The 25936-nt window shown below is 50.3% G+C and overlaps 10 protein-coding genes across 10 annotated transcripts; 4 read left to right on the forward strand and 6 right to left on the reverse strand.

Annotated features, from left to right (window-relative positions):
* Nucleotides 1-1485: 1485 nt before the first annotated feature.
* On the reverse strand, nucleotides 1486-3753 carry AKAW2_70548A (putative NRPS-like protein biosynthetic cluster; the record flags this gene model as incomplete). The annotated part of the gene is made up of 2 exons (XM_041683142.1): nucleotides 1486-3384; nucleotides 3442-3753. 2 exons carry the CDS (start codon nucleotides 3751-3753, stop codon nucleotides 1486-1488), a joined length of 2211 nt encoding a protein of 736 aa, XP_041547432.1.
* Nucleotides 3754-4490: 737 nt separating this feature from the next.
* AKAW2_70549A (uncharacterized protein) lies at nucleotides 4491-5713 on the reverse strand (the record flags this gene model as incomplete). Its single annotated transcript, XM_041683143.1, has 4 exons — nucleotides 4491-4884; nucleotides 4953-5070; nucleotides 5120-5498; nucleotides 5561-5713. 4 exons carry the CDS (start codon nucleotides 5711-5713, stop codon nucleotides 4491-4493), a joined length of 1044 nt encoding a protein of 347 aa, XP_041547433.1.
* Nucleotides 5714-6257: 544 nt separating this feature from the next.
* On the forward strand, nucleotides 6258-7214 carry AKAW2_70550S (alpha/beta hydrolase; the record flags this gene model as incomplete). The annotated part of the gene is made up of 1 exon (XM_041683144.1): nucleotides 6258-7214. One exon carries the CDS (start codon nucleotides 6258-6260, stop codon nucleotides 7212-7214), a length of 957 nt encoding a protein of 318 aa, XP_041547434.1.
* A 616-nt stretch (nucleotides 7215-7830) lies between these two features.
* AKAW2_70551S (uncharacterized protein) lies at nucleotides 7831-9390 on the forward strand (the record flags this gene model as incomplete). The annotated part of the gene is made up of 1 exon (XM_041683146.1): nucleotides 7831-9390. One exon carries the CDS (start codon nucleotides 7831-7833, stop codon nucleotides 9388-9390), a length of 1560 nt encoding a protein of 519 aa, XP_041547435.1.
* A 198-nt stretch (nucleotides 9391-9588) lies between these two features.
* gliI (aminotransferase gliI) lies at nucleotides 9589-11067 on the reverse strand (the record flags this gene model as incomplete). The annotated part of the gene is made up of 4 exons (XM_041683147.1): nucleotides 9589-10035; nucleotides 10116-10531; nucleotides 10603-10807; nucleotides 10879-11067. 4 exons carry the CDS (start codon nucleotides 11065-11067, stop codon nucleotides 9589-9591), a joined length of 1257 nt encoding a protein of 418 aa, XP_041547436.1.
* A 625-nt stretch (nucleotides 11068-11692) lies between these two features.
* Nucleotides 11693-12214, forward strand: AKAW2_70553S (EthD domain-containing protein; the record flags this gene model as incomplete). The annotated part of the gene is made up of 2 exons (XM_041683148.1): nucleotides 11693-11842; nucleotides 11918-12214. 2 exons carry the CDS (start codon nucleotides 11693-11695, stop codon nucleotides 12212-12214), a joined length of 447 nt encoding a protein of 148 aa, XP_041547437.1.
* Nucleotides 12215-14080: 1866 nt separating this feature from the next.
* Nucleotides 14081-16057, reverse strand: btgE (putative cell wall glucanase (Scw11); the record flags this gene model as incomplete). The annotated part of the gene is made up of 2 exons (XM_041683149.1): nucleotides 14081-15792; nucleotides 15877-16057. The coding sequence occupies 2 exons, from the start codon at nucleotides 16055-16057 to the stop codon at nucleotides 14081-14083; spliced, it is 1893 nt and encodes a 630-aa protein (XP_041547438.1).
* A 3582-nt stretch (nucleotides 16058-19639) lies between these two features.
* Nucleotides 19640-20068, forward strand: AKAW2_70555S (uncharacterized protein; the record flags this gene model as incomplete). The annotated part of the gene is made up of 3 exons (XM_041683150.1): nucleotides 19640-19717; nucleotides 19817-19941; nucleotides 20032-20068. 3 exons carry the CDS (start codon nucleotides 19640-19642, stop codon nucleotides 20066-20068), a joined length of 240 nt encoding a protein of 79 aa, XP_041547439.1.
* Nucleotides 20069-20467: 399 nt separating this feature from the next.
* AKAW2_70556A (oxidoreductase, short chain dehydrogenase/reductase family) lies at nucleotides 20468-21526 on the reverse strand (the record flags this gene model as incomplete). The annotated part of the gene is made up of 1 exon (XM_041683151.1): nucleotides 20468-21526. The coding sequence occupies one exon, from the start codon at nucleotides 21524-21526 to the stop codon at nucleotides 20468-20470; it is 1059 nt and encodes a 352-aa protein (XP_041547440.1).
* Nucleotides 21527-22441: 915 nt separating this feature from the next.
* Nucleotides 22442-24201, reverse strand: coaT (acetyl-CoA hydrolase ACH1; the record flags this gene model as incomplete). The annotated part of the gene is made up of 4 exons (XM_041683152.1): nucleotides 22442-22669; nucleotides 22724-23689; nucleotides 23751-23991; nucleotides 24059-24201. 4 exons carry the CDS (start codon nucleotides 24199-24201, stop codon nucleotides 22442-22444), a joined length of 1578 nt encoding a protein of 525 aa, XP_041547441.1.
* Between the last annotated feature and the right edge of the window lie 1735 nt (nucleotides 24202-25936).

The following is a 25936-nucleotide window of genomic DNA, read 5'->3' on the forward strand; positions in this document are numbered from 1 at the left end:
CGTAAAATAGGACAGTTTCTTTAAGATTATTTATAATATAATCTTAAATTATTATGGATATATGATTTGGCATATTATAGTTATGATATAGATAGAATGCAGACTTAAATTATTAATAAAATTTTTTTATTATTTTAGGTATAGGATATTTTTCTAGCTAATCTTGTATATTTTTACTCACAAATTTTATAAATTCTTTATAAATTTATATATCAGGCGGATCTGAGACTTTGGAATATAGCTTAAGAAAGCTGGATTTTATAAGTAAAAGATATATTTAGAAAGAAGAGATTTTCTAATTTATTAAAAAGATTTAAAATTCTATTATATTAGTTCTTAATCTAATCCAGTACTCTGGATTTATGTTCTGAGTTATTATAATTATTAAAATTAATTTACTAATAGACTTTTGAGTATATTTCTTTTATTATTATACTTAATAGTATATATCAGCGCACAGAGAGAAGAGCAAACATGTAGAGAATAGAAGATATAAATTCTAACTAGTAAAAGAGAAGAACAGATCTTATATCTAGTTAGCCTGGCTGTCCTGGTCAGTATATCCCAGTAGTATAGTATATTTTAGAGAGGTCAGCTTAGAATACTGACAGTACCCCTGAAGCAACCTGAACATGACTGAATGGACTAAATAAAGCAGTAACAGGCCAACCTGGAGCGCTCAGTGACCACCGACATACACCTTCTGTTGTATGTTTTTGTCTTTTTTCCTCCTTATTCTACTAGATTTAATGGCCGTACTGCTTTCTCTTCATCCTGTTCACTTACGGCGATTGTTCATCTGCAACAGGCACCTTCCCCTTCGGGGATGAAGAAGCAGACCACACTACATCCTTTCTGAGGATTGCATGTATTTATCTCATCTTCTTCTTCCTAGAGAATACTAGAGAATACAGACACATGTTTGATCCCTTGTATCTCACTAGACTGAGCATCTAACGCTTTCGAACAAAGCGAACGGTGCATCATACTCCTTCGCCTGAACGCTCACCCTCCCTGCCTGAACCCTGATAAGTCACACTCAGATACCCTACTTTTATCTTGTGAAGCTGATGTTTTCTACTACTCACTGATCTCTAGGAGTCTTATTAGTTATATTTATAATCCTGCGACTGGATCCCCGGGAATAAGTGCGAAATCTATTAACTATTTCCGGATCACCGTCTTCAAGTTTCGGCAGAACTTTACTCGTAATGATCAACCAATCACTGTGCAACTATGGAAAATCATCTAGACGAGGATTACAGCGCAAACGGTGTAGCTAAAGCAATATTCAATTGGCTTTGAGAGCAGCTCTTGGGAATATAAATGTTGATTTCACCTCACAGCCAAAGCAGTAAAAAAACTCTCAAACTCAGTTTAAACATATGTACTTGATAGATTCCAACAGAGATATACATAACAATTTACAAAACCAACATGACCATGACGCAGACATCAACGAAGAAGGATAAGAGGAAAAAAGATCTACCCACTCATAACCCCAACCATCTGATTCACCGACGGATTCGCATAAATAAGCTTCTGATCCACCGGGGCAGCATTCGGATCCCGCTGTTTCCGAAACCTATTCACCTCCGCAATCAGCTCGATGACCTTGAGCGAATCGAGACCAAACTGGAATAGATCCGAGTCGTCGGTCCAGGCTTGCTGCTGATCTAATGTTTCTGCGAGGTGGGCGTGGATAAAGGTTTTAAGGTCGTGTTTGGGGATATGGATATTGGATTTTGTGTTAGGAGAGGAGGCGGAGGAGGAGGAGGGGGATGTAGGAGGGGATAGAGCAGGCGCAGTCGTAGCAGAACCAGTAGTGAGACCTGTCAGAAGACGAGTGAGAACCCCCTGCATGGCTTTTTCGACGGCTGTCTCGACGGCTTTAGGGAGGAGTTGGTGGAGGACTTCTTCGATTTCGGTGGTTAGGGCTGATGCTGATTTATTTGTGGTGGTGGGGGAGTCGGGACGGAGAGGAGGGGTAGAGGGTGAGAGCGAGGGAGATGACGAAGTAGTAGTAGAAGAAGTAGGGACAGGGGCAGCGACATGAGGACGCATCCTATCATACAGAGCCTGCCATTCCGCAGCGTAGAGCTTGAAAACCGCATGACGCTGAACGGTATCCTTACCGGCGCGCGGAAGCGGCTTATCCGGGGAAGTGAGCATGACGAAGCCTTTCATGATGCGGCCGTGAGCGGGACATCCGCGATTCGCCTTGGTGATATACGGCCATATCTCTTGGATGTATTGTTCCTCTTCCGCGGGTGAGGCTGGATAGTCATATGGCTCGATCAACACCGAGGCCTGGAATTGGCCTTGACCGCCGATAACGGCGGACTTGACCTTGGGGCTGGCTACAATCACGCTCTCCATTGTGATGGGATTCAGCTTCTCGGCAGTGGTGAAAGCGATAATATCGTCTGTCCGCGCCCGGAATACCCAGGACTCCGGGCGATGTGGGTGTTGCGCGAAAAGGTCTCCGAAGCGGTACTCTTGCTTGTCTGGGAAGGTGTAGAAAGCACCCTGGAAGAGCTCGTGGTTGGGTTGACGGCGGAGGACGAGCTCCGATAGACCGTCACGGTTGGATTGGAATTCGTGCCCAAAGAAGGGGCTCACGGTTACGTATTCCCAGTCTGCTGGGTCGTCGTTCATCTCGAGCGGGAAGAGTAGGGTCTCGCATGTGCCCATGATGGACATGCATTTGACTTGGGTTGAGAGGGCGTCTCCGACGGCTTTGGGGAGGGAGCCGCCGACATAGGAGAGGAGGTTGAGGTGCTTGATGAGGTTTTGGCGATGGATGGGGTTGTTGTAAAGGTCCACGATCAGTGATGGTGCCAGTAGCGCACCGTCGAGATTGGCGGAAGTGATGACTTCGTTGGCAATGTCGGAGGTAAGTGGTCCAGGGGGCGGGAGGACAACAGTCACGCCGGAGAAGATGTTGAATGCTAGAACGAATGTCAAGCAAGCGGCATGGAACACTGGCAGGGCTAGGAAGAACCGTTTCCCTTTCAGGTAGTTCATCAGGGTGGGCTTCCCTCCAAGAGAGGGAATGAGCTGATGGGCGTCATTGCTGGCCAGGCTACCATAGGGAACGAAGACGGGCTTGGGGATACCGGTCGAGCCGGAGGTGTGTAGGATGCAGAAGGTTTTGTAGCGAGCCTCTTCCCAGGTTAGGGTGAAAGGAAGAGGATTGACCTGGTCCAGGTCTGAGAACCAGAAATCCAGCTCAGGCATATCCACCTCCTTCATGGATCGAGCCTTCAGGATTTGATCGAGGACGGCCGGCGCCTGCTTTGGCCGCAGAGCAACCGAGCAGCCACTGCGTTCTACCAGAGACAGATGGGCATCCAGACTATTACGGTGAGAGCTGAAGAATGCCTAGGAGTTGGGAATGAGCCGTGAGCCGTAACATTGGAGGGGCTGCCGTGCACTTACTGTGTGACCAGCCTTAGCGGCGGCTATGATGATGAGAATGTATCTGATGTCCAGAGGACCAATGTAGAGAATGGTTTGAGGATCGGTGGGCATGCCCACCCGGTCCCGTAGCCACCAGGCACACTTGTTGACAGCCTGGGCAAAGGTGGCATAAGTGATATCTTGGAAGCCAGCCGACACGTTCTCTGGATTGCGTGGAACGGAGACAAAGACTCGCTCAGGATCAGTGATGGCAACTTCATCTAGCACAGCAGGCAGCAGCCGTCGACCACAGTCAACTGGAGCCTGAAGAGCAGGAGGAAGGGCATCCATTGGGACTGAGATTGAAACGGATGTTGGATAAGTGAAGGAAAGAAAGGGATCTTGTATTCTGTACTATTACTTTGAATGAGAGAAGTATAGGAAGATATGGGCAGCGTATTTATACCATTTCTCTCTGCGAAAATACTATTCCCAGTCCGGCTGATTCGGTATCAACCCCGTCTGTGCCCAGAGCTGCACCGGTTAGATCGGCAGAGGCTGGACTCTGATGGGACGAGACGATTACTCGAGGCAGGATGAAAAAGCTCGTCTTCCGCGATGGGAAGAGGAGGCGAGGCTGAATAGGATTAGCTTCTCCGACAAGATACAGTGACAGGAAGTATTACCCTAACTTGATAGTCCTTCCGTGTGGGGGCCAACTTTAGCTTGAGCCATGGTTTGTCCTGCGCTGACAGCTCGTAGCCGAGGGTTGCATGTATGCATGATTGTGATCAAACTCGCCCGTGGCAGTTATGTTTTGCTCGAGGCTGGCAGGCCTCGCATCACGTATTACAAAAGAATAACGCAGCATGTATTGTTCCACTTGTGGGGCCAATCTGACTGCATCTTACGCTTCATTCCGAGACCTACGTAATGATAGCTATCAGACTAATTACACATATAGCTTGCGCGATTTTTTCCCCCATATCTGACGGGGTGAATCGGCCTAAAGCGAGTCCAGACTACAATGACTTAGATAGTGCTTATGCTAGAATTTCGATAATCCACTTTCAGGTAAGAAATAGCTATTAAACAACCGAGGTAGTGTTGACCTGAGGTGGGAGGATATGTTCGAGGCTCGTACTGCGGTCATCCTTGGCAAGTGCCGCCTGCTTAGCAGAAGCATAATGCTTCGAGGGTGTCCCGAGACCAGGGCTTTGTATTGTTGCTTGCGAGCCCAGTTCATAGCTGTTCTGGGTACGACGGGAAGATATCAGGTTAGAGAAGGTGTTACTGGTAAGCCGGACGACAGGCTCTGCCAATGGGCGCAACGGAGGGACGCTAGCTATCATCATGGCGATGTTGCGCTCCATTCCAGCCCAGGTCAGACCCATGACGGTAGTGTATGTTGAGTCCGAAGCTGATGACCCTGTCAAACTTTCCCCGGACTCGACCGTACGAATTGTCGCAAAGATACCTGTGCTGTAGAACCGAAATGATGTTAGTGACGATGTTTCCAAGCATTGAGGAGTCAATCACGGATAGCATACACTGCACCCAAGCTCATGAGTCCACAAAGAACGATTTTGTTCTTCCGACTGATCTGTAGGTCCTTAAAGAGGAAGATGGGAACGGCCGACAGGAAGTAGTCCGTCAGCGCCGAAAATGCTGTCCAATGTCAATTATTGATTCATAGCAGGTTGAAGAGTTCACTCACATCCTTGCAAGATCACCAAGCCTGTCTCGGTGGCTGCCGGCCAGCAGGTGCCTGGCAGGTATGGGTCCCAAGACTTATGTGTGGTGTTGCAGCGGGCATAGAAGGACATGATAACGACTGTGTTGACAGCAAATACCAAGACAGCCGTGACTATACAAAGAACGCGCAGAGTGCGTTGATGTGAGCCTCTCAAGATACGTAGATAAGAGAGACAGATGGAGATTTTCGCAAAAGTCAAGGCGTTTACACAGAACACCTGCCCGAGATAGTCCCAGAACATCAGGGGAGGTATCTGCTTCTTGGTCAAGTAGACCATGTGACGTCCAAGTCCATGATTAACAGCAAGAAAATCACATATCGTGGCGACTAATGCTTGAGCCTATTTTTTTTTATTAATATTGAATTGTGAACAGGTGTTGTAGAGAAGCTCGAGTCACTCACCACCGCAAATAGCATCATGTAATCGTCCCAACCCAAACTTGCATAGAGAATCCGTGCCACTGCACGGAGCACCACCACCACACAAGCACTTACAAAGGTGACGGTAGTACCCACCAGCAGCTTGTAGCCAATGTCCACATCAGGGGGAGTCATGATGAACAATATCAAGGTATAATTCTAGACTAAGCTGCGTGAAGGAAACGAGATACGAGGCTTCAAGGTAGGGTGGATTAGGCAAGCCTTTTGATCCTTGACATCCAGGTCCAAGCTACATACCACCCCATAGGAGGTGAACCACTCCTATGGAGGAGTTCAACCGGGCCATTTCATAGCTTTCAGCCCCCACACGCGCTACTGCTAGTCGTACTGCAGAAGATAGCAAGCAGGATGACTGAGTGGAGACTCTGGACCTTGCCGTGCGCACAGACAGACGAGGCTGAGGCTTCGTGCAGCATAAGCATCGGGCGTCAGCGTATGGGCTGGTACTAGCGCGGTAAGTCAAGGTACGCTTACATTTTCTTACGGTTTTACGTTTCTGCCTTCTTGCTTCTGCGTTGATTGTCTCTTGACGGGTGTTCCCAAGTTATATATCCCACTGCAAGCCCACGCAGAGTGGCCACTACTGCTCTACTACTAGTATCCTTCTCTTTTTCATCTCTACTACCCAGTACCTTTAGCCATCTTGGTTCTCTCCAGAATGTCTCCCTACCAGTTCTTGTCACTGTCTACCAAACCTTCCGCCCAACTATGCTATAGCTTCCATCCAGCTGTGGGCACTGCCAAGCCTGTGCTGATTGTGTTTGTCAATGGCCTTGGCCTGCCACAGACCTCCTGGGAGGGGGCCATTACACGTCTGCAGACACAGCCTCCCGCTGCTGGACTGCCCGCCATGTTGACCTATGACCGCTATGGTCAGGGGCAGACCACAGACCGGGATCCCGACGACAACACCGAGGATCCCATGCACGGCCATGATACATTGACTGTGGTCCGGGACCTTCATCAACTCATTACTCAAATCGCCTCCGAGAAAATGGGTATTTCCAACCTGAACCCGGGGAGCCTGTCCCTCGTGCTAGTCTCCAACTCTATTGGTGGCGCGCTGGTGCGGCTCTATGCTCAAGAATATCCCGGCACAGTAGCAGGCCTCCTCTTCCTGGACAGTGTGCTGGCAAACTCCGACTTTGTCTCTATCTACCCGGACCCTGATGCACCTGGCTTCGACCCAACCAGTCTGCCAGATGGGGTGACGGTGGATGCGATCCGTGCTGCTCGCGCGTACATGCAACGGGTATTCCACCCCAGTAATGGCAGTCGCGAGGGGCTCAGCCGGAAGAATCTGGCGCAACTTTTGCCCGATAGCGATGGACCCAAGTTGCAGGGACCGGATGGCGGTCCCTGGGTAACGGTGGTTGGCCATGAGTTTGAGGCGTTCAAAACCGAGTTTGAACAGATGGGTGGCGCCCCGCCAAGACTGACTGAAGTCTATATGAATCCTTACTGGCATCGGTTCAACGAAGGATTGGCTAAGCTTACTGAGCCTGCTCGCAGTAAGGGTCCTCTGCAGGCACCAGGGGCCGGCCATTTTGTCCAGCGAGACAACCCGGAGCTCGTGGCAAATGAACTACGCGAAATCCTCGACAAGATTCTGTGAATTCTCTTTTGTGTGCGCGCCATCCATGACTGTGTGTGTCTGTGTGTAGCTAGTCTAGCCAATACAACCTCACCTTGTGGCACATGCTTATAAACCCATTAGTTCACTCGCCCATCATGTTCGGATGAGCCCTGAACTCGGCAAGGCCGGAAATTTGCAAGCGAGGGGCAGTAAGCGGGGACCTCTAATAGACTACTCTAGGACTTCGCAGGCTAGTCTGGTAGGCTTCGGTCTGACAGCCAAGTGGGTCTCCTACCTAGCAGGTGCCAAACAGACAGTGAGATCGATCGATCGCGTAGATATATCGCTACTCTGTAATACCAGTCAGTATTACTGCAAAGCAAAAAAAAAAAAAAAAAAAAAAAAAAAAAAAACCCACTAATTTTGCGTCTCTACAACTTCGTCCTGGGACTTGTTTGGCCCCCATACCAAACACTTCCTTCCTCTTCGCTCGCACTCCAAAAACAGCAGTCTTACAAGAAGGACGTAATAGAGCACTCAACGACATATCAGCCTCGTAGTGGAGTATATAGCTGAGCAATTCATCTCTCGTAACTAATTGATATCCCATACCTCCTCATGAGAAACGATACAGACTTTGATAAAGAACGACAGCATGGACTCAGGGCATGTATCCACTCCAGTACCACCACCTCCTCCGGCGATTCAATTACCCACTCAATCAGAAAAGGGGCCAACGAACATCAGCTTTCCCAATAACGTCTCTGTGCTCCCGGTGGAAAAAGAAGAGACACCCTCACGTCAGAGCATTGACACCCGTCTCTTCCTCTGGCCCAGTACCTACCGATACATCTTTTCCCTTGTCTTCCTCGGAAATGTGGCTGCTTTGATCTACTTCATTCTCAGAGATTGGTCTGCGATTCGGTTCGTGGATGCTGCGGCAGCGAACTTCTTAGCAAGCGCCTTGGCTCGTCAGGCGATCGTGGTAAATGGGATGTTTCAGATAGTGTGCTCCTTATCACTCCGCCTACCCCTACGTCTTCGTCGTGTGGCAGCCAACATTTACCATTACGGCGGCGTGCATAGCGGTTGCGGCGTGGCTGCGCTGATCTGGTATGTCGGGGCAGTTGTCATGCTGACCCGGCTGGCCATCAGGGTCTGGAGGGACTCCCATCATCATCTCTCCAATCACACTCTGATTACGTTGATCCTTGCCTATCTTGTCCTCGTTCTGCTAGCTGTTATCATCGCAGTGGCCTATCCCACGGTCCGACTCCGCTATCATAATTCCTTCGAGTTCGCCCATCGCTTCCTCACCTGGCTAGTCGTCGCGCTGTTCCTGAGTCTTCTGGTGCTCGTGGTGGGAGACTCCTCTCTCACTCCTAGTACTGCTACTGCTACTATTTCAGTATCCCCCGCGGCCAGCCTCGTCCGTCTACCTGCCTTCTGGTGCGTCCTGACCACCGTCATCGCCATCATTCAGCCCTGGACACGCCTGCGACGCATCCACGTACAGGCAGAGCGGCTCTCCACCCATGCCATCCGTCTCCACCTGTCTGGAGCTGACGCACGGTTCGGGAAAACCATCTCACTCGCTACGCACCCACTGCAGGATTGGCATAGCTTCGCCACGTTCCCAGATGAGCCACGCTGCATAGATATTGACGACGAGGAGGCGGCAACCGCAAAGACAGGCGCAGCCGAGGGCTGTTCAGTCCTGGTATCCAGGGCGGGAGACTGGACGGGAGCGCGAATCAACGAGCCCCCCACAGAACTATGGACCCGCGGTGAACAGCCGTATGGATTCACCCGAGTGATGCGACTCTTCAGGCGCGTGGTGATCGTGGCAACAGGCTCCGGGATCGGCCCCTGCCTCGCATTTCTAGCGGAAGGAGGAGGAGGAGGAGGAGGAGGAGAAACGTGTCGTCGCCCTGCCATTCGTCTGGTGTGGCAGACTAGGTCGCCGCAGCGAACGTACGGATCGCGGGTGTTGGACTTAGTGTATCGGTTGGACCCGGAGGCCATGATACTAGACACTTCCAAGCAAGGTCGGCGTGTGGACCTGCTCCCGTGGGTCGTCGACCATTGCTTGGCCTATCGCGGCTTCGAGGCTGAAATGGTCTGTGTCATTAGCAATCGGAGCTTGACCCATACCCTGGTTTCTCAGCTTCGGAGCCGAGGGATTCCTGCAATGGGGCCGTTATTTGATTCATGAGGACTACGTATATACTAGATAGATAAATAGATATTCAGAGCAAAATAAAAAGACTAACATGATGGTACGATGCGTCCTGTGCAATAATAGTATTCCCCACTTAATCAATCCTTCCCGTCACTTTAGCCCTCTCTAGTGCTTACTCTCCTAGTGCTTACTTTCTAGTTCCCCTCTACTACCACCAAACTAACCAGTAATCTACCTCAATTCCCCAAACACCCCTTCAATCCTTCTAATCCCCTCAGTCAACGTCTCCGGCGCCACCCCAAACGTGACTCTCATCCACCCATGCTTATAATTCCCCGGCATATGGTACGCTGACCCCGGCACGACCGCAACCCCAGCCTGACGATATTTCCCACATGCAGCTAGCTCATCCTCCCGCGTCTGAGCTCGCGGAGCCAATCGAGCCATCAGGAACACTGCCGCGGTCCCTGGAACGTATGTAATACCAATACGACGAAACGCTTCTGTCACGGTACCATATGCCACGGCGAGCCCCATGCAGTTCTGCTTTAGTATGTCCGGGAGACGGGAAGATGTCAGAATGGCTATTGCTCCGATGGAGGAGAGCGCAGATACTTGGACAGCCCCGGCTAGTCCAACTGTGCGTCGTAGGGGATTGTTTCGGGTTGCTATGCATCCCTGATGGACCATTCGTTAACACACACACAGAAAATAAAGAGGTATAAACCAAAGCAATTTGGTCTGAAGAGGAATCTTACCAGACGAATCCCACTAGCCGCTAGATCCTTGCTCATACTCCAGAGAACATGCACGCGTGAGGGGTCAAGACCGACGGTTGAAGGGTCGATACTTAGGACGGATTTGAATGCAGACCAGTTCTGAAGATCGGGACTGGTGAATGTGCTGAGGGCGAATACCTCGTCGGAGATGAGGTGGAGGTTGTGGTCTCGACAGAATGCCATACATTGCTTTAGGACGTGAGGAGGGTATGGTCGGCCAAGGGGATTGTGTGGATGGGAGAGAACGACAGCTTTGATGGGACATTTAGCTTGCTTGTAGTGCTTTTCGAGTGCAGTGACTAGTGTGCTGTCGTGGAATGAATCCTCTAGTTCGGTAACTTCGACACCGATGATTTGGACTTGGGATCGAACGGCGAAGAAGGTGTCGTAGCCGCCTGGTTTGTTTTGTTGGTTAGATTGAAGGGAAAGTGTGTGTTGGAGAGAAGGGGGGTGGGAAGAGACATACTCCAGTACGGACATGGTACTAGGACACCATCCTCCGGATCACATAACTGGTACAGCAAGATATCAAGTCCAGCGGAAGTGCCGGGTGTGACTGCCAGATGGTCGGTCTCAATTGGGGTGTATGGTTCGAAGTAGCGGTTGAATGTCGTCGCAAGCGCATCCAGTAATGGTGGGTAACCGCAGAGGCCTTTGGGCCAGTCGAGATGCTAGTAGAAACAAACCATCGGTTAGCAATTAGCTGCAGCATTTAGAGCTACCACCTAGGTATAGACCTCACCTGCGAGCTTAACCCTTCGCCAATGCATGTTTTCAAGATAGAGAGGATCTCGCTTCTAATTACATGGTTCTCCGCTAAGGTCAAGTCGATTCCGTGCCATGTGAAGTTGGGATTTAGGAGGTAGGGCGGAAACCGTGCAAGAACATCCGTCAGGTTCTTATTCCCTCTGTGGGATAATGATGGATCCATTGTGCAGTAGAAGCAGATAAAAATTGTTCGAGACTTGGTAGAGTGCAAGAGGTAGGGTTGAAGATTGTCTTCACCCGGATTGGAGGTGGGGGATATGACCCTGGTATATCTTCAAACAACAGTAAACCGTAGTGTCGTATTGACGGAACATGTACTATTCGATTGACGAGTGTGAGTTCATAACATGCATTAGACTCTCTCGTTCAAGGCTTCGCGATACGGGAACTTGCCAGTCTACTTTTTCAGCCCCCAAACTAGCATGTATGACTAGGTTGTGACGAGTTGCTAGCGCGGCTTACGCCTCTTAGTATCCCCAAGCCTCGACCATAGCAACGAACTAAGTGTCACTTCGCTTCAAGTTAGTATCATTGACGTCGGCTAAATGTCTCAGGCCTTACTTTATTATTTTGTTCATTCAGACCGTTTATCTCTCTCATGTAAGCGCAATGCCTTCGTTCGCCCCCACTCAGGAAATAACGTGTCTCAGGCCCCCCAATCCTCAACGCATAAGCTTACATCTGCTTCTCAGTTACCCATATCCTTCGATTTGAGACTCTCCAAGGTTAACAGACTGCCCTCCATCTCCATCGCAATCAATTACGAGAAAATTACATTGACCATAGAGATGGAACGCCAAACCGCCCTCCGACTCACGGCATTCCGCTACAAGAAAGAAGGCATCACAGAAGCCCAGCTACAGACATACATGACACAAGTCTTTGGACCGCGCGCCGCACCCATTCAAGTTCGTCATGGTGTTCTCAAAGTGATACAAGTCAGTACCCTCATCGACCCCTTTGCAGCAATCAAGTCCACTTTGGATCTATTAGCTGATCTGGGTAAACAACAGTATCACACTCCCAGCAGTAGTAAGAAGCTCATCACCGAGAAAATCCCTTGGGCGCTTGGAAGAGGCTGGACGCTGGATGATCATGACGTGATCATCTCGGTGTACGTCCCTAACGCAGAGACCATGGCGGCTATCGTCAACGACCCTGAATTTCAGGAGCTGTTGAGCGGTGACTCTGAGATTCTGCAACCGACGGCTAAAGTAACCGCTGGGTGGGATGAAGTTTTTGTGGATAATGGGCAGGTTGTGACTATGGATAGGAGTAATAGGCTGGAAGAGAGCAGGGAGACTGTTTGAAGAGAAGGGGAGGTTAGATGAAACATTCAAATTGATGTTGACTATAGTCTGATATAGATGGGAAACAGGCAGCTGGGTTACAGGGTTCAGTTGAATTTCCTTCGGCTGCAAGCATCCCTAGATACCATATTCTCATTCCTCCAGCTGTCCAGAAGATCGCCGAAGAGCAGATATAGAAATTATCAAACTTACATGTACTCAATTCACATAATCTCGCTATTTCCAACCAAGACCTATCAACTGTTTGTTCTCTGACCTGCTCCAACCTTATTGTTCGAAAAACCACTTCCCACAGCACAACAATACACTCAAGAAGCGGTCCCTTGAAGAACATAGACCCCTCCAATATCAACATTATAAGGCAGCTTACGTGCTCTGATTAGTCTACAATATTCGAGATAGACCTGGCTGTACAAAAGTATGCAATGAAGCTTCTCACTTCCAGTGTTTGTGCACGCGGGTTCGTGCCCAAATACTACGGGCTACATCAATCGAATGGATCCTGCAGCATTCCAGCTGACAGCCTGCTTTACAATCTTTCCGCCCAAAACAAGCGAATGCCGAGAGCAATATTGCTAGAATATTTTCCCAGATGTAGAGAGTTTGAACTGCGTGAAACTACTCGGACGCGCTCTATCCCCAGGCCAGCCATTGAGGGAATGCATGAGATACGTACACAGAGCGGGTGTTCACTATCAAGACATCTATTTACCCCAAAAACCTTCTCCTTGTCCATGAAAACCCCGATAGGCTGGTCTGGATTGACGTTGATGTTCCAACGAACCTTCATCGACTTTGGACCTGAACAGCTGGCTGGCCCGCTGTGATCACGAAATTGCGGTTGTGAAGGAATTGGCGGAAGCTCTAGTATGGCTTCTCCATTTGCTGTCTACAATTACACTGGAACAGATATCAGTCGGGGCGGAGTTCCAACCAAGGGGCCGTTTTGTTCTATTTTTTTTTCCCTACTCTTTATATAACCACGATCTGTCATGCGTTTGATTTCATTTTATTTTATGACCCTTCGGGTTTGATGGTCTATAGTCTACTATGAGGTTCTAGAATTTGATACTAGTACCTTTCAAAGGCTCGAGTGTTGTGTGGTAGGCTGTTCAGGATGTTGGGAATCTCTAGGAAGTAGTAGGTAGGTAGCTGGTGAGTATGAAGTTACTATCAAGCAGTGTGTCACAATGTGCTATAATGCTATAGCCTATACCCGGAAGGATCATGGTAAGAAAGAGGAAGAAGAGGAGGAGGAAGAGGATGATGTTGTGGAAGACATTTATAAACAATCTTAAGCCAAGAAGATAGAATTTATAGTATATATACGCCCCTCGGTTCATGGAAGAGGACGAGAGAGTCAATGCTTCAGACTGTAGGGTTGTGGGATTTGGGGTTACTTTATTTACGAGGGGGGGTACTAGGTTCTGATTTATTGGGTTTTGAGATTGGCTACTGTATGGACTGGATTATACTTAAGACCTCGTCATTATTAGTCTGCTGCGTCGGTGGGTGGATGTCTGATACAATCTCTATTATCAAATAGTTTAGCAGGAATACTCTCTACAGATATTACAAGGTATCTTCGTAAGCCGTTAGAATTAGCCTATACAACAAAGAAAAGCAGAGACGCAAACCCGGTCACTAGACACATAGATAAGAGTATATGAAGAAATGAAACAGACACCAAAGGTTATATCTACTATATGAAACTTTCAACTGTACGGAGAAGGGAAAGATAAGCCAAGTCCTGTCGTGATGAATGTACCCGGGACGACAGATACAGGATTATAAACAACTCCAAGCAGATCGGAAGCAAAAGAAAAAATTGTTCAGGAAACTATAGACAAATCAAGCGGGACTCGCTTAGAACTGGTCAATGCAACCCCAGTACTGCTCAACGTCGTACTCGCCGGGGTCCTTCCACAGGTCGTTGGCGTAGGAGAAGAAGACGGACAGCTCTCCAACGGACTCGCGGATGCCCTTGATGGCGGTGGCCTGCTCGGTGGTACCGGGGACGGCAGCACCGTTGGCGTTACCCTTGCTCGGCCAGCCGGTCTCGAGGTTGATGACATCCATGTTGGTACAGATCTTCTTCAGGAGGGCGACCTCGGTGGAGGCGAAGGTACCGGCCTCGGCGGCGGTGGTCTCGGAGTTGAAGAAGGGGTGGATGTTGGCACCGAGAACGTCAACGACAGAGCACAGGGTGCTGCTGCCGTACTCCTGCCAGATGTCGACAGGCTCAGTGGTGGTGATCTGGCCAGTGTAGCCGGCAGCCTCGAAGCTGGACTTGCAGGAGGAGATGAAGGTGGCGAGCTCGCTGGCGGTGGTGTAACCGTCGGAGATGGCCTCGTTACCGACAACGATGAGGGAAACCATGGACCACTGACCCCACTCGGTGATGGCAGTGACCTGGTCCTGAGCACCCGAGGTGCCGGTGCTGGAGATGTAGACACCGAGGATCAGCTTGAGGCCGTACTTGCTGGCAGCGGAGCCAACGTATTCGAGGGTGCTGCAGTCGGTGGAGTAGAGACGGATGTGGGTGAAGCCCTTGTTGGCGATGGTCTCAATGTCCGACTCGACGGTGGCCTTGGACTTGCAACCACCCGAGTTGCTGTAGGGAGTGTAGGTCATTCCCATGCTGTTGCCGCTGGCGCTGACGCCAGAGCTGGCGGCGGCGCTGGAGCTGGCCACAGTGCTAGACTGAACGGAGGAAGTGACAGCGGCAGCGGTGGTGGTGGCAGGAGCCGGGGTGGTCACCACAACAGCGCTAGTGGTAGCGGCAGCAGGGGTGCTAGTGGGCTCGTTGGCGTTGGCGAAGGGGCAAGTGTAGGTGTAGTCAGTGACGGTGGCGGTCACAGTGATAGCGCTGTGGGTGTAGGTGCCGGGGGTGACCGTGGAGACGGTGGGGTAGGTCACAACGGTGTTGGAGGGAACGTAGGTGGTGGTGGGAGCAATGGTGTAGGTACCGGCCTCGGGGCAGACGTAGGTGGTGGTCTGGATGATGCTGGTAACGGTGGAGCCAGAGGGGGAGACGGTGGCATAGGGGCAGGTGACGGTGGTCGAGGTCTCGACGATGGTGGTGACACCACCGTAGGTCTGGGTACCGCTAGCCAGGGAGGTGGTGGTGCCAGCGACAACGGAGGTGGTGTCAGAGACGGTCACGGTAGCCGCGGGGATAGTGTAGACACCAGTGGAGGAGAAGGTGGTGGTCTCCGGGGTGGGGACAACAGCCTGGCTGGAGGTGGTAGCAGCAGCGACAGGGGTGGAGGAGGAGACCTGGCCGACATTGCCGCCAGCAGCACCGGTAGCAGCGACACCCTCGGGGGTGGAGGAAGTGCCAGAAGCAGCACCGGCAGCACCACCGGTGGCACCACCAGCAGCGGGGGTAGACTCGCTGGGGGAGGCGTTGCCAGCAGCACCGCCAGTAGCACCAGCACCCTCGGCAGTGGTAGCAGCCTCAGCAGGGGCAGTGGACTCGCCGGGGGTAGCGACAACGGTAACGGTGGTGTAGCTGGTGGAGTGGAGGGTGGTGACGACGTCGGAAGTCACAGTGGTAGGGACCGCAGCGGGCACGACTGGGATGGTCAGTCAGTGTATTGTCCACATCGCAAGTCGCATCAACTGGAATGTTGGAATGCGGGGGATAAGGATTGACTCACGGGTAGGGGTTCCCCAGACGGTGATGACCTCGGTGGTGCAGCCGCAAGACTCCTCGGGCTCAGCCTGAACGGCACGACGCTGGTGGAAAGAGTCGTGACCGTGACGACGCATGTGAGCGCCGCCATCAGCCAGAGCGGTACCGGCGAGGGCAGCCGCAGTGGCAAGGAAAGCACCCTTCATCTTGACGGTAAGGGTGAAATCAATGAGGGGTGGGTTCGGGAACAAATTCAATCGCAATGAATGCCCGCTAAAAGAGTGAAGCGGTGGTCAAGTTTGCAGAGTGAGAAGAGAAAGCGGGAGAGGGAGGGAGGGAGGGAGAAAAAGGGCACGCCGGCCTCTTTTTGATATCTTTCTCTGAGAGGGAGAAAGAGACAAACGATCTGCAAAACAAACCCGAGAGGGAAAAACAAAAAAAGAGGGGAGGGAGGGAAGGGAAAATCAAGAAGAAGAAGAATAAGAAGAAGGAAAGGGAAAAGAGGCAAGTCTGGCCCAGCAGGGAAAAAGCCCCCAAGCAAACAAAAGGGGGCGGGAGTGGATGGATTGGTGGATGGATGGATGGATGCCAGGCACCCACTGGCCGCTATTGGACTGGATGTCCGCACGGCTCGGATAGCCTGGTGGAGTCAAGTAAAGTATTAGTTTGCACGTCGTCCATTCCCTTCTTGGGGGTTTCAGAATATCTTTTGTTCCATTCCCTCAATGCGGTGACGGTGACCGTTAGCTGCAATCCTGACATTCAGGGTCTGGCTACTATTTTTTGGGTCGATGGGCCATCGATGAGTGGAAGAGGAGTCAAACGACGTGTCTACTCATTACTGACTTGCTCGACACAGAAACTGACCCCGGACATGGATGATTTGGATTAAGATTTTCCGATGGTGGAAGGAAAACTCTATTGCCAGACGGAGGACTCCTATGTAGGTACCCCTCTATCACATCTGTCTCCTGATGACAGGGAACAATCCATCGTTGAGACTTGTAGTTATTCCATATTCCTGTATGTATAGCATAAGAAGTTTAGATAGTGTACAACAATATTCAAAGCAGTCACAACCATCTAGCAGAGTGGCAACCACACAACACCCCAAAGTGAAATGAGATTCAGCAACAGAGGCTGCTTTGTGCAGCTGCAAGGAACACTGGAAAGTCAGGGATCCACCCCGCCTGCAGGAGGTGTTGTGGCTTTGCCCGATCGGGTACAGTGGCTGCCTCCACTGTCTGACTTTGCTCAATATCATTGGATCAGGGCAAGCACCTTAATTTCCGGGGACCCACCGCAACCCGGATTAGCGACCAAAGGGCAACACAGCCAGAAATGAGCAAAAGTCGGGCGCAGTAATGGATGGCCCAGAGACCGACCCATGGTTGGACTCAGCCTCTGCACGGTTAATAGGAGAGCGTTATTTCAGGTACGGGGTCTGAAAGGCTGGATGAAACAAGCAGAGAGGCAAAAGCAGTGCAGCCAGCAGTCAGAAGGCTGAAGCAGAAAGAGGCGAATTCATAAGAATAGAAACAGCCCCGGGTAACTTTGGAGTCTGACAGCCACCGTTCGGCTACTATCCGGTTACCATTCCATTGCCATTGCCATTGCCCCTGGAAATTACTGTCGGCTTACTGAGATCTATCCATAGTAATAATATAATCAGAATATCCAACACTACTTACTGTACTGAGTTTATCACCCGGCGCAAGGTTCACTCCCTCCGCATCATCTCCTAGTCAATAATTGTCAATAAATCCATGGATTCACTTAGCTAACTATCTATCTTTTTACTCGCTGATCCATCTAGAGTCACCTTGACTTGACTTTCACTTTCACCAACCTAGCAACCCACGCCGATCAAGATCAATTCATTTCATTTGAGTGTTCCTACTTCCTAGTAAGTGTTTTCTCTGTGGAGATGTCTCTCACTGGCACTCCAGCAATGCCGAGAACCGAAACGAGGCCTGGCCTTCTTGGCTTCACCTCGAGTCGACACACAAGTAACCGTCATGAATTTTTCCATCTTCCACACGAGTCAGGGTTCTGTCAGTGGCGGCCAAAGTCAACCCAACCCCTCGTGCTCACGCCTCAACCCCCCTGACCACTCTGCCCATCACTTCGAGTTTACCCCAGATCAGATCAGATCAGATCCAGGATCCCTCGACTACATACATACGTACTATATAATTACTATACGAATATCCAAACTATTGACTATTGAAACAAACTCATGAAAAAATAAATTTTACAAAAAACACACACCGAACTACTCGGAAATACCCATTAACCCTACAAAATAGAAATTGATCATCGTCCGCCCGGTCTCGACCGGTCAGTGCAGAGTCTCCTCCACTGCGGACCGATTTGCCCCTGACCAGGCTTGGCTTGAGCCTATCTGAGAGAGAGAAAGAGAGAGCGAGAACGAAAGTCGTTGAGTGCGCTGATTTCGGGAAGGCTGAGCTGAAATTTGGAGAATGTGTGTTGTCTTGGATGAATTTGGGCTAATTTTCAATAGTCGCGTTGGGGTGTGAGACATGATGGTGTTGCTATTTTGACCCCTGAATTTGGGGTGAGGACCCTGATACTATTACTACGGAGGTATATAGCTGGGGCGATGACTTGTATTATTGTAGTGCTGACTGTGACGGATTCTGGAAGATTCGGATATTGCCGATGCTCGCTTATGTGTAGAGGATGATGTATTGGGTGAGTGGTTGTGTAGCTACGAGATACCCTAAGTAGAGAGAGGATGGATGTGTGGTGGGTGTTGAGTTGGGCTGACCGATCCGAGGAATGTGTCAGTTTGACACCCACCCACACACAAGTTAACCTCACATTCTTACTGTAAGTCTGTAAGAGTCAAATTTGACACGCCTGACAGGACAATTATAATTCCTCAGCAATAATGTCAATGGTATCCCCTACATGAGTCCTCCGTACCCTGTACCTCAACTCATGGTTGAGAAACCACATGGCTGAAGCCGACCGACCGGTCGCAATGAAGTTACACAGTCCCATCCATCACACAGCTCCCTCCTCAGAATAAAACCCAACCAACACAATCCCTTTAAAATAAGGAACCCAAGCCTTTATATATATCCCTAAATCCTTAATACCTTACCCTCAACAACCAATCCTAATACCTCAGTACTCACTGACGTAGTCCACAAAATCAACCACATCGTACCACCCACTACACTACACTGCACTGCGCTGCGCCACATCTCACCACACCCATCGGAAGTACATCATACAACACTAAGTAACTATACACCGGGATCATGCCACCCACCCCAACCACTACACAACCCAACCACAACCACATTTGCATCCTTCGAGGAAAGAATTCTACAAATCGAGCATATCTAATTGGCCATCCATATCTATGGGATGCCATCGCTCGGATCATCCGAGTCCCATGCACTGCACACGTGATGCCTTCTACCCCGGATACAACCACCCCGACGAGAAGGTGAAAGAGGTGAGGTGATTCGGATGAAGAGATGCCTGCCTTATTGTAGGGGAGTATGGTGCGATGTGGTTTTGTTTCTTTGTTAAGGCGGGTAGTTGGGTTCCGATTGATGCCGTATACTACTTACTGTCACTGCTGTAGGGCTTGGGATGTGTTGTAAGTATATATAGTAGATGCAACCAGATGAAGCTTTCAATTAAATCACAAACAACTATACACACATCTTGATAAAGTCTACAAGGACACAGAAGAATCACTACATTTATCAAACAAACACACCTCAACAATCGACACTGTATTATACACCATGAAATCTACATCATCCTCCGCCCGCCTCCAAAACGACTTTGGAGCTGATCTATGGGTGAAGAATCGTCCTAAGCATGTACGTATACTATCTATCCCTCTCTATCCCTTTCCCCATATTTATATATCCTATCACCCTTGTACTACGCACACATACTAACAAATAATAATAATACAGCACCCCACAGCAGGCCGCGGCCTCTTCGCCGGCCTCCAAGATACCAAGAACTATAACGTGGAATCAGGCTGGGCGAAGCGCAGTACTGCAGAAAGTCAGGGGTTTCTGGGGGGTTTGTTGAGTCGGTATGCATCCATCCATTTCACCTTTAGGGTTATTTGGTTGTTGATTTGTGAGTGAGTGTGGTTGCTAATGAATTGTTGTGTTGGGGGTAGGTTTATTGGGGGAGCTTATAAGCCTCCTACTGAGTAGGGTACCTACTGAGTAGAGGGTATTGATGGATGTATGGGGTATGAGTTTGGGTTATGGTTATGATGGGTTGGTTTGTGTTTGAGTTTGGTGTTTGGGATTATTAGCGTTAGATTGGTTATATTTGAGTTGATGAAGTGTTCTGTTCATGATATATCCAGTATACTATGCATGTGCACTACTCAGATGTATCTGATGGAGTAGTTCAATAAACTTTTACAGTCGACTGACTAAATAGTACATATTCATACTGCTATTTCAATACTACTATAAATATAAAACAAAGTCAAAAAGCAGCGCAGATCAACTAACTACCTCCCTAACATCCCACCCCTACATATCAAAAGCACCACAACAACCCCCCCGAGAACTATCATCACCAAGTAGTATACTACATCTACATCACATCGCAGACTTAAGCAACGCCCCCCCATCACTCCCCACCCACTCCCCACTCACAAACCCATCCTTCATACACCAAACATACGCCTCCGCCACATCCCCCGCCTCCGCAACCCTCCCCAACACCGTTCCCCTCCTAAACATCTCCTTAACCGCCTCCTTCTCCTGCACCCCCAACTCATCAAAAATCTCCGTCTCTACCGCCCCCGGCGCCACCACATTCGCCCGTATGGGCGCCAACTCCACCGCCAACCCCCTCACCAACCCGCCCAGGGCACTCCCCGCCATCGCACCCAACGTCGTCCCCGGGACAGGCTTCGACGCCAATACCCCGGAGGTAAACGTCATCGACGAGGTATGTTCATCCACCATGTAGGACTTCGCATGCTTGCCTAGCATGAGCGGCGCCAGGACCCGGAGCGTTTCGCTTTGCGTGTAGAGTTGTGGGGTGAGGGTTGTGGTACCGGGGGAGATGGGGATCCGGGAGGGGCGGCTGCCGGAGGTGTAGATTATGTGGTTGAGCAGGATTTTCTTGTCACCTTCGGTGGTAATGGTTGTATTGGTAGTGGGGAATATGGAAGGCGATGTAGCGTAGTCCAGCAGTGAGATGATAGTTGTCTCGAGGGTAGATTGATCACTGAGATCATATGCCTTCCCGGTAATGCGCGAGGTGAATGATGGGTCCGGGTAGAGTTGTTGGAGACGGGATATGGCCGACTGGACTTTTTCTGGCCTGGAGCTGGACAAGATGATGCTGGCGCCGTGTTCGAGGGCGGCGCGGGCGACGGCGAAGCCGATGCCGGAGGTGCCGCCGATGAGGAGGACGCGGGTGTTGGTGAGTTTGTTGATGGAGATGAAGTTCATTGTTGTATTTGGAGTGGTCATGTTGATGATGGTAGGGTTGTATGATATTGGGGGTCTTTTGTTGAGGAGTACTTGGTTAGTTTGGTTGGTTGGTGGTTGGTGATCATGTAGGATAGCAGGGGATGTTCTGGTTATATAGTAAGTAGTGATGATAGAATAGTATAGTATATGTGTGGTATAAAACCATCCATCCATGGTTCTGGTTATGTCCGCTAAGTCCGATCTGGGGTTAAGGTTGGGTTCGGGCGGAGATAAGACTGTCGGAGATTATTGCTGGCATTATTAATTGTGTATGATGGTGTACTTGCTATTCAGCTTGCCGGGGGAGGGTGTATGGTCTGACAGGTCCACGTGGATGCTGCAAGGGTATGCTGGTGCGATGCTGTGCTAATAGTTACTTAGGGTGAAGAATACACTATCGACATATAGTTCTGTCTTCGAAGACAGCTACTACATGATAACTAGTGCAGTGTAGAGGACTCACTACTCTATACTAGTAATGGCCTTGAGTCAGGCTGGACATCCAGATCGTCAAGTTATCCTCGGTCCTAAGACAGCATCTCCTCATTACGAGAAAGGGAGTTGGAGTGGAGCATAGAAGTAGTCGGATATTTCATGAATACATTTGCAAATGTTGAGTGGCTGGTATGATGTTCCTATATTATAGTCTGGACAGTTTATAGTCGTTTGTAGCATGGTAGTTAGTGACAAGCATACTTATAGCCTTGAGTAGGATTATATAGATGGTAAAATACGTGGACACTGCCTGTCCATATCTTTGATGATAATAAAGTCAAGTGAGGGTTAACACTACTGTAGAGTTGATAGTGCGTTTTGCTCTGCAGTCAAGGGTATACAGTTGGCTATCTCAAATACGGTGTATGACTGGCTATGCTCTCAGTGATGTCGACAGTACTCAAATGTACCCATTTTGCAGGTAAATGGGACATCGGTATTGAATATACGGGCACTTGCTTTGAATCTCCCTTATTATTCAGCTATCGAATAACCGTAAATATTTTGAACTGTACACTCTACTCCAAGCCAGCAGAAATAGATACCGTATGATAAAAACCCCTCTGTACATAACTCATATCTCTACTCTCCTGTCTACTCCCAGCTGGTAATCTTCATCGTGCCCTTCTCCTGCAGGTTCTGGTGCATCTTGAATGCCTGGAACAGCAGATGAGGCTCATGACCCATACCCTTCTTCAGGCACTCAAACTCCGCCCGGTCCATGTAGTCCTGCAGGATGGGCTTGTAGTCGGGGTGAGAGCACTTGTCGATGATCACCCGGGCACGCTCACGAGGAGCAAGACCACGCACGTCGGCGAGACCCTACATCAGTTATTAGTATGGATATTAAGAAATTGCAGCGAGCATGGTATTTACCTGTTCAGTCACAACCACGTCCAGATCGTGCTCGGTCTGGTCAACGTGGGTACACATGGGAACAATGCAGCTGACACCGGTGGGGTCGACCTTGCTGGGCCGGGTACTAGGAGTGTGCATGATACTGTACTTGGAGCTGCGCAGGAAGTCGGCCGATCCACCCAGTCCGTTCAGCATGCGAGAGCCCATGACACAGGTGCTGTTGGCGTGGGCATAGATATCAACCTCCACCGGAGTGTTCATGCCGATGCAGCCCAGGCGACGGATGATCTCGGGCGAGTTGGACACCTGCTGCGGGCGCAGGAGCAGCTTACCGGCGTAGCGCTCCCAGTTGTCGTAGAAGCGCTTGAAGCCCTCAGGGGAGAAGCGGATGGAGGTGGCCGTGGCAAAGTCCAGGTTGCCACTGTCAAACAGGTCCAGGAAAGAATCCTGGAGCACCTCCGTCCACACCTTGAGGTTGGTGAAGTCGGCACCACCCTTGCTCAGACCGCCAATGACCGCGTTGGCAATGTTTCCAATGCCGGACTGGATGGGCAGCAGGTTCTCGGGCAGACGGCCGTGCTTGACCTCGTGCTTCAGGAACTCAATCAGGTTGGTGGCAATGGCCTGGGAGCCCTCATCCTCGGGGGCGTTGGGCTGAGTCTGATCGGGGTAATCGGACTCCACGATGGCCACGACCTTCTCAGGGTCAACCGGGATGTGGGGAGTACCGATACGGTCCTCGGGCTGCATGATCAGGTAGGGCTTGCGCATGGGCGGCTTGTCCGACATGACAATATCATGCAGACCCTCGAACGACGGGCTAGCCGTGTTGACTTCAATGATGATCTTATCGGCCATCTGGATCAGCTCCGGAGAGGCACCGACGGAAGCACCGGGGATGATGCCACCGTCCTCCGTGATGGCGGATGCCTCAATAACCGCGACATCCAAGCGGTTCTTGGGCTTGTTCATTGTGTACCAACCCTACCAACACCATTAGTCGCTATCCACAGAAGCATCCCAGCAGCATCCGATGAAAACTTACATAAACCAAATCCGACGGAAACATGCTCAGATGCTTGTCGAAAAAGTTGATCTGACCATTGTTGATACCCTTGGCAATCTCCTTGCCGACCTGGTGAGGACTCCGACGGTCGATCATGTTCAATTGAGCCCAGCGGTTCTCTGTTTCCGCGCCGGAAGAGGCGCCGACGAACAGGGTGTACTTTAGCTTTCCTTCCAACTTGTTCTTCTCAACGTGGTCGGCCAGCGCCGTGGGAACTTTCCTGAAAACCGGGAACAATCTGGATTAGCCTCTGTGGCTGCCACGCGGGGACAACGGGCGCAACCTACTTGGGATAACCAACTCCCGTGAATCCGGACCAGCCGATATACGATCCATTGGGGAAGAGGTCGATGAGATCTTCAGCCTTGGCCAACCGGTTGAGATAGGAAGGCCGGCGAACACGGCTTCTTAAGAGGGCAGAAGCAGACATTGTGAGGGAGGGAGGGAGATGAGGAGGGAAGGACTAGTTGTCCAGGAGAGATAGAGAGGGGAAGAGGGAGAGGTTGAAGAGATGAGGAGTGGAGAGGAGAGGAGAGAAAGAGGGATGAAAGGAAGATTAAGAGAGAGAAAAAGAACTGGGGAAAGAAAGCAGACGAAAGCAGACGAGGGTGACGGAGAGGTAGAAATACGGTACGGAACCCCCGCCACGTTCCACTACCCCGGTCTAGACGAAGGCGAGGAGCAGCGCGTCTTCGGGGATAAGGAGCGACTACTATATGGATCCCGGCATGGACTATGGGGGATCGCTGGGGGATAGCCGGATGCTGAGTGGCTGTCGATCGACCAGTGCTGCAGGAAGGGCATGCAGGAGGGTGTATATTACTCCGATGCTGAAGGTCGGAGTAGTCTAGACAGCCTGCATCCAGCTGGATGTATTTAAGGTCTTGCCAGCTGCTGGACCACCTCCCTCTGGGGCAGGGAGGGTCAATGGTGCTGGAACTGAGTCGCAGACTCTTCTACAGTGCGATAAATGGGTCTGACAGTGTCTTGTCTCAGTGAAAGGTGGGTTGCTACTGATTTTTTCCTCTTGGTGTCTGCATCTTCAAGGGTTTCCTGTCCATTCATGCTGACGTCACGCCGGCAAACTCTCGGCCAAACATAGTTCTGCCTCGTCCAGCGTTGCCTCTCCCACGTCACCTTGAACTCAACCGTGACTTGTTCTCCCTGGGGAAATGATGATTCTATTGACAAGCGCGAATGATTCAATATCGATTATATCTATCTCACTCAATCCAATGCGATGAATGTGCTTCAATTGCAAAAAAAGCAGACAGCACCGAGATTCGTCCAGAAAAGCGCCGACGGACTAGTCTCGGCCCGTATCGGTTATCTGCTGTTCGGCCACACGGAAGCTAAGCTGATCTGATCGGTGCTACTCTGTTGCTGCTGTCTCTCTGCTCGTCTGTTTCCAGCAAGCTTCCGCCCATTACTAACGCCTAAATCAATACTCTACTAGTCTAGACTCAGTCCACTCCACTTCAATCCAAATCGATTCATTCAATATCGGTTGATCAACAACTCCCATAGTCCTAGTTACACATACACAGTGAAGAAGAATTTGAAATCGCAGCACAAAAAAAGAGAAAAGAAAAAAATAAATAGGAGGAATAAAGAAAAAGAAAACATCCCAAAGTTGACCCCGTCCCAGAATCACAATCCCCCCGACCCCACGCCAGACAATTCTCCCCCTGCCGGTCGCAAGGCGCGCTCCAGTCCACCCCCAGACCGGTCGCTTCTCCTCGCTATCCCACCAGGCGGATTCGTTTTTCCAACAAGCAGAAATTCCCATTCGTGCAACCGTAGAGACACTATGTACCGTTTATGTAGAGAGGAGGTCCCCTGTATTCGTCATACACATGGTGCAGTGTGGAGGCCCGCGGGTCCAAGCTATCCCCCGCAGAAGCTGACTGGGCCGCACGCTGCAGACATGCGCTGTTCTATGCGAAAAGCACTGTTCATTGCTCTTTCGACTCCACCGCAGACTGCTCGACATCAGCCATCTCCGTATCTTCCTTGTCGTTCTTCGACTCGGTTTCGGTGCCTTCCGCCGGAGCAGCAGCAGCAGCAGCAGCAGCCTCTCCGTCAGAGCCCTTGATCCAGGACCGGAATCGCTGGTTCGATTCGTCCACTTGATCCTTGCTGAGGCCATGCGCCCAGTGCGGGTT

The sequence above is a fragment of the Aspergillus luchuensis genome, chromosome 7, assembly GCF_016861625.1.
Source record: "Aspergillus luchuensis IFO 4308 DNA, chromosome 7, nearly complete sequence".
Lineage (NCBI taxonomy): Eukaryota > Fungi > Ascomycota > Eurotiomycetes > Eurotiales > Aspergillaceae > Aspergillus > Aspergillus luchuensis.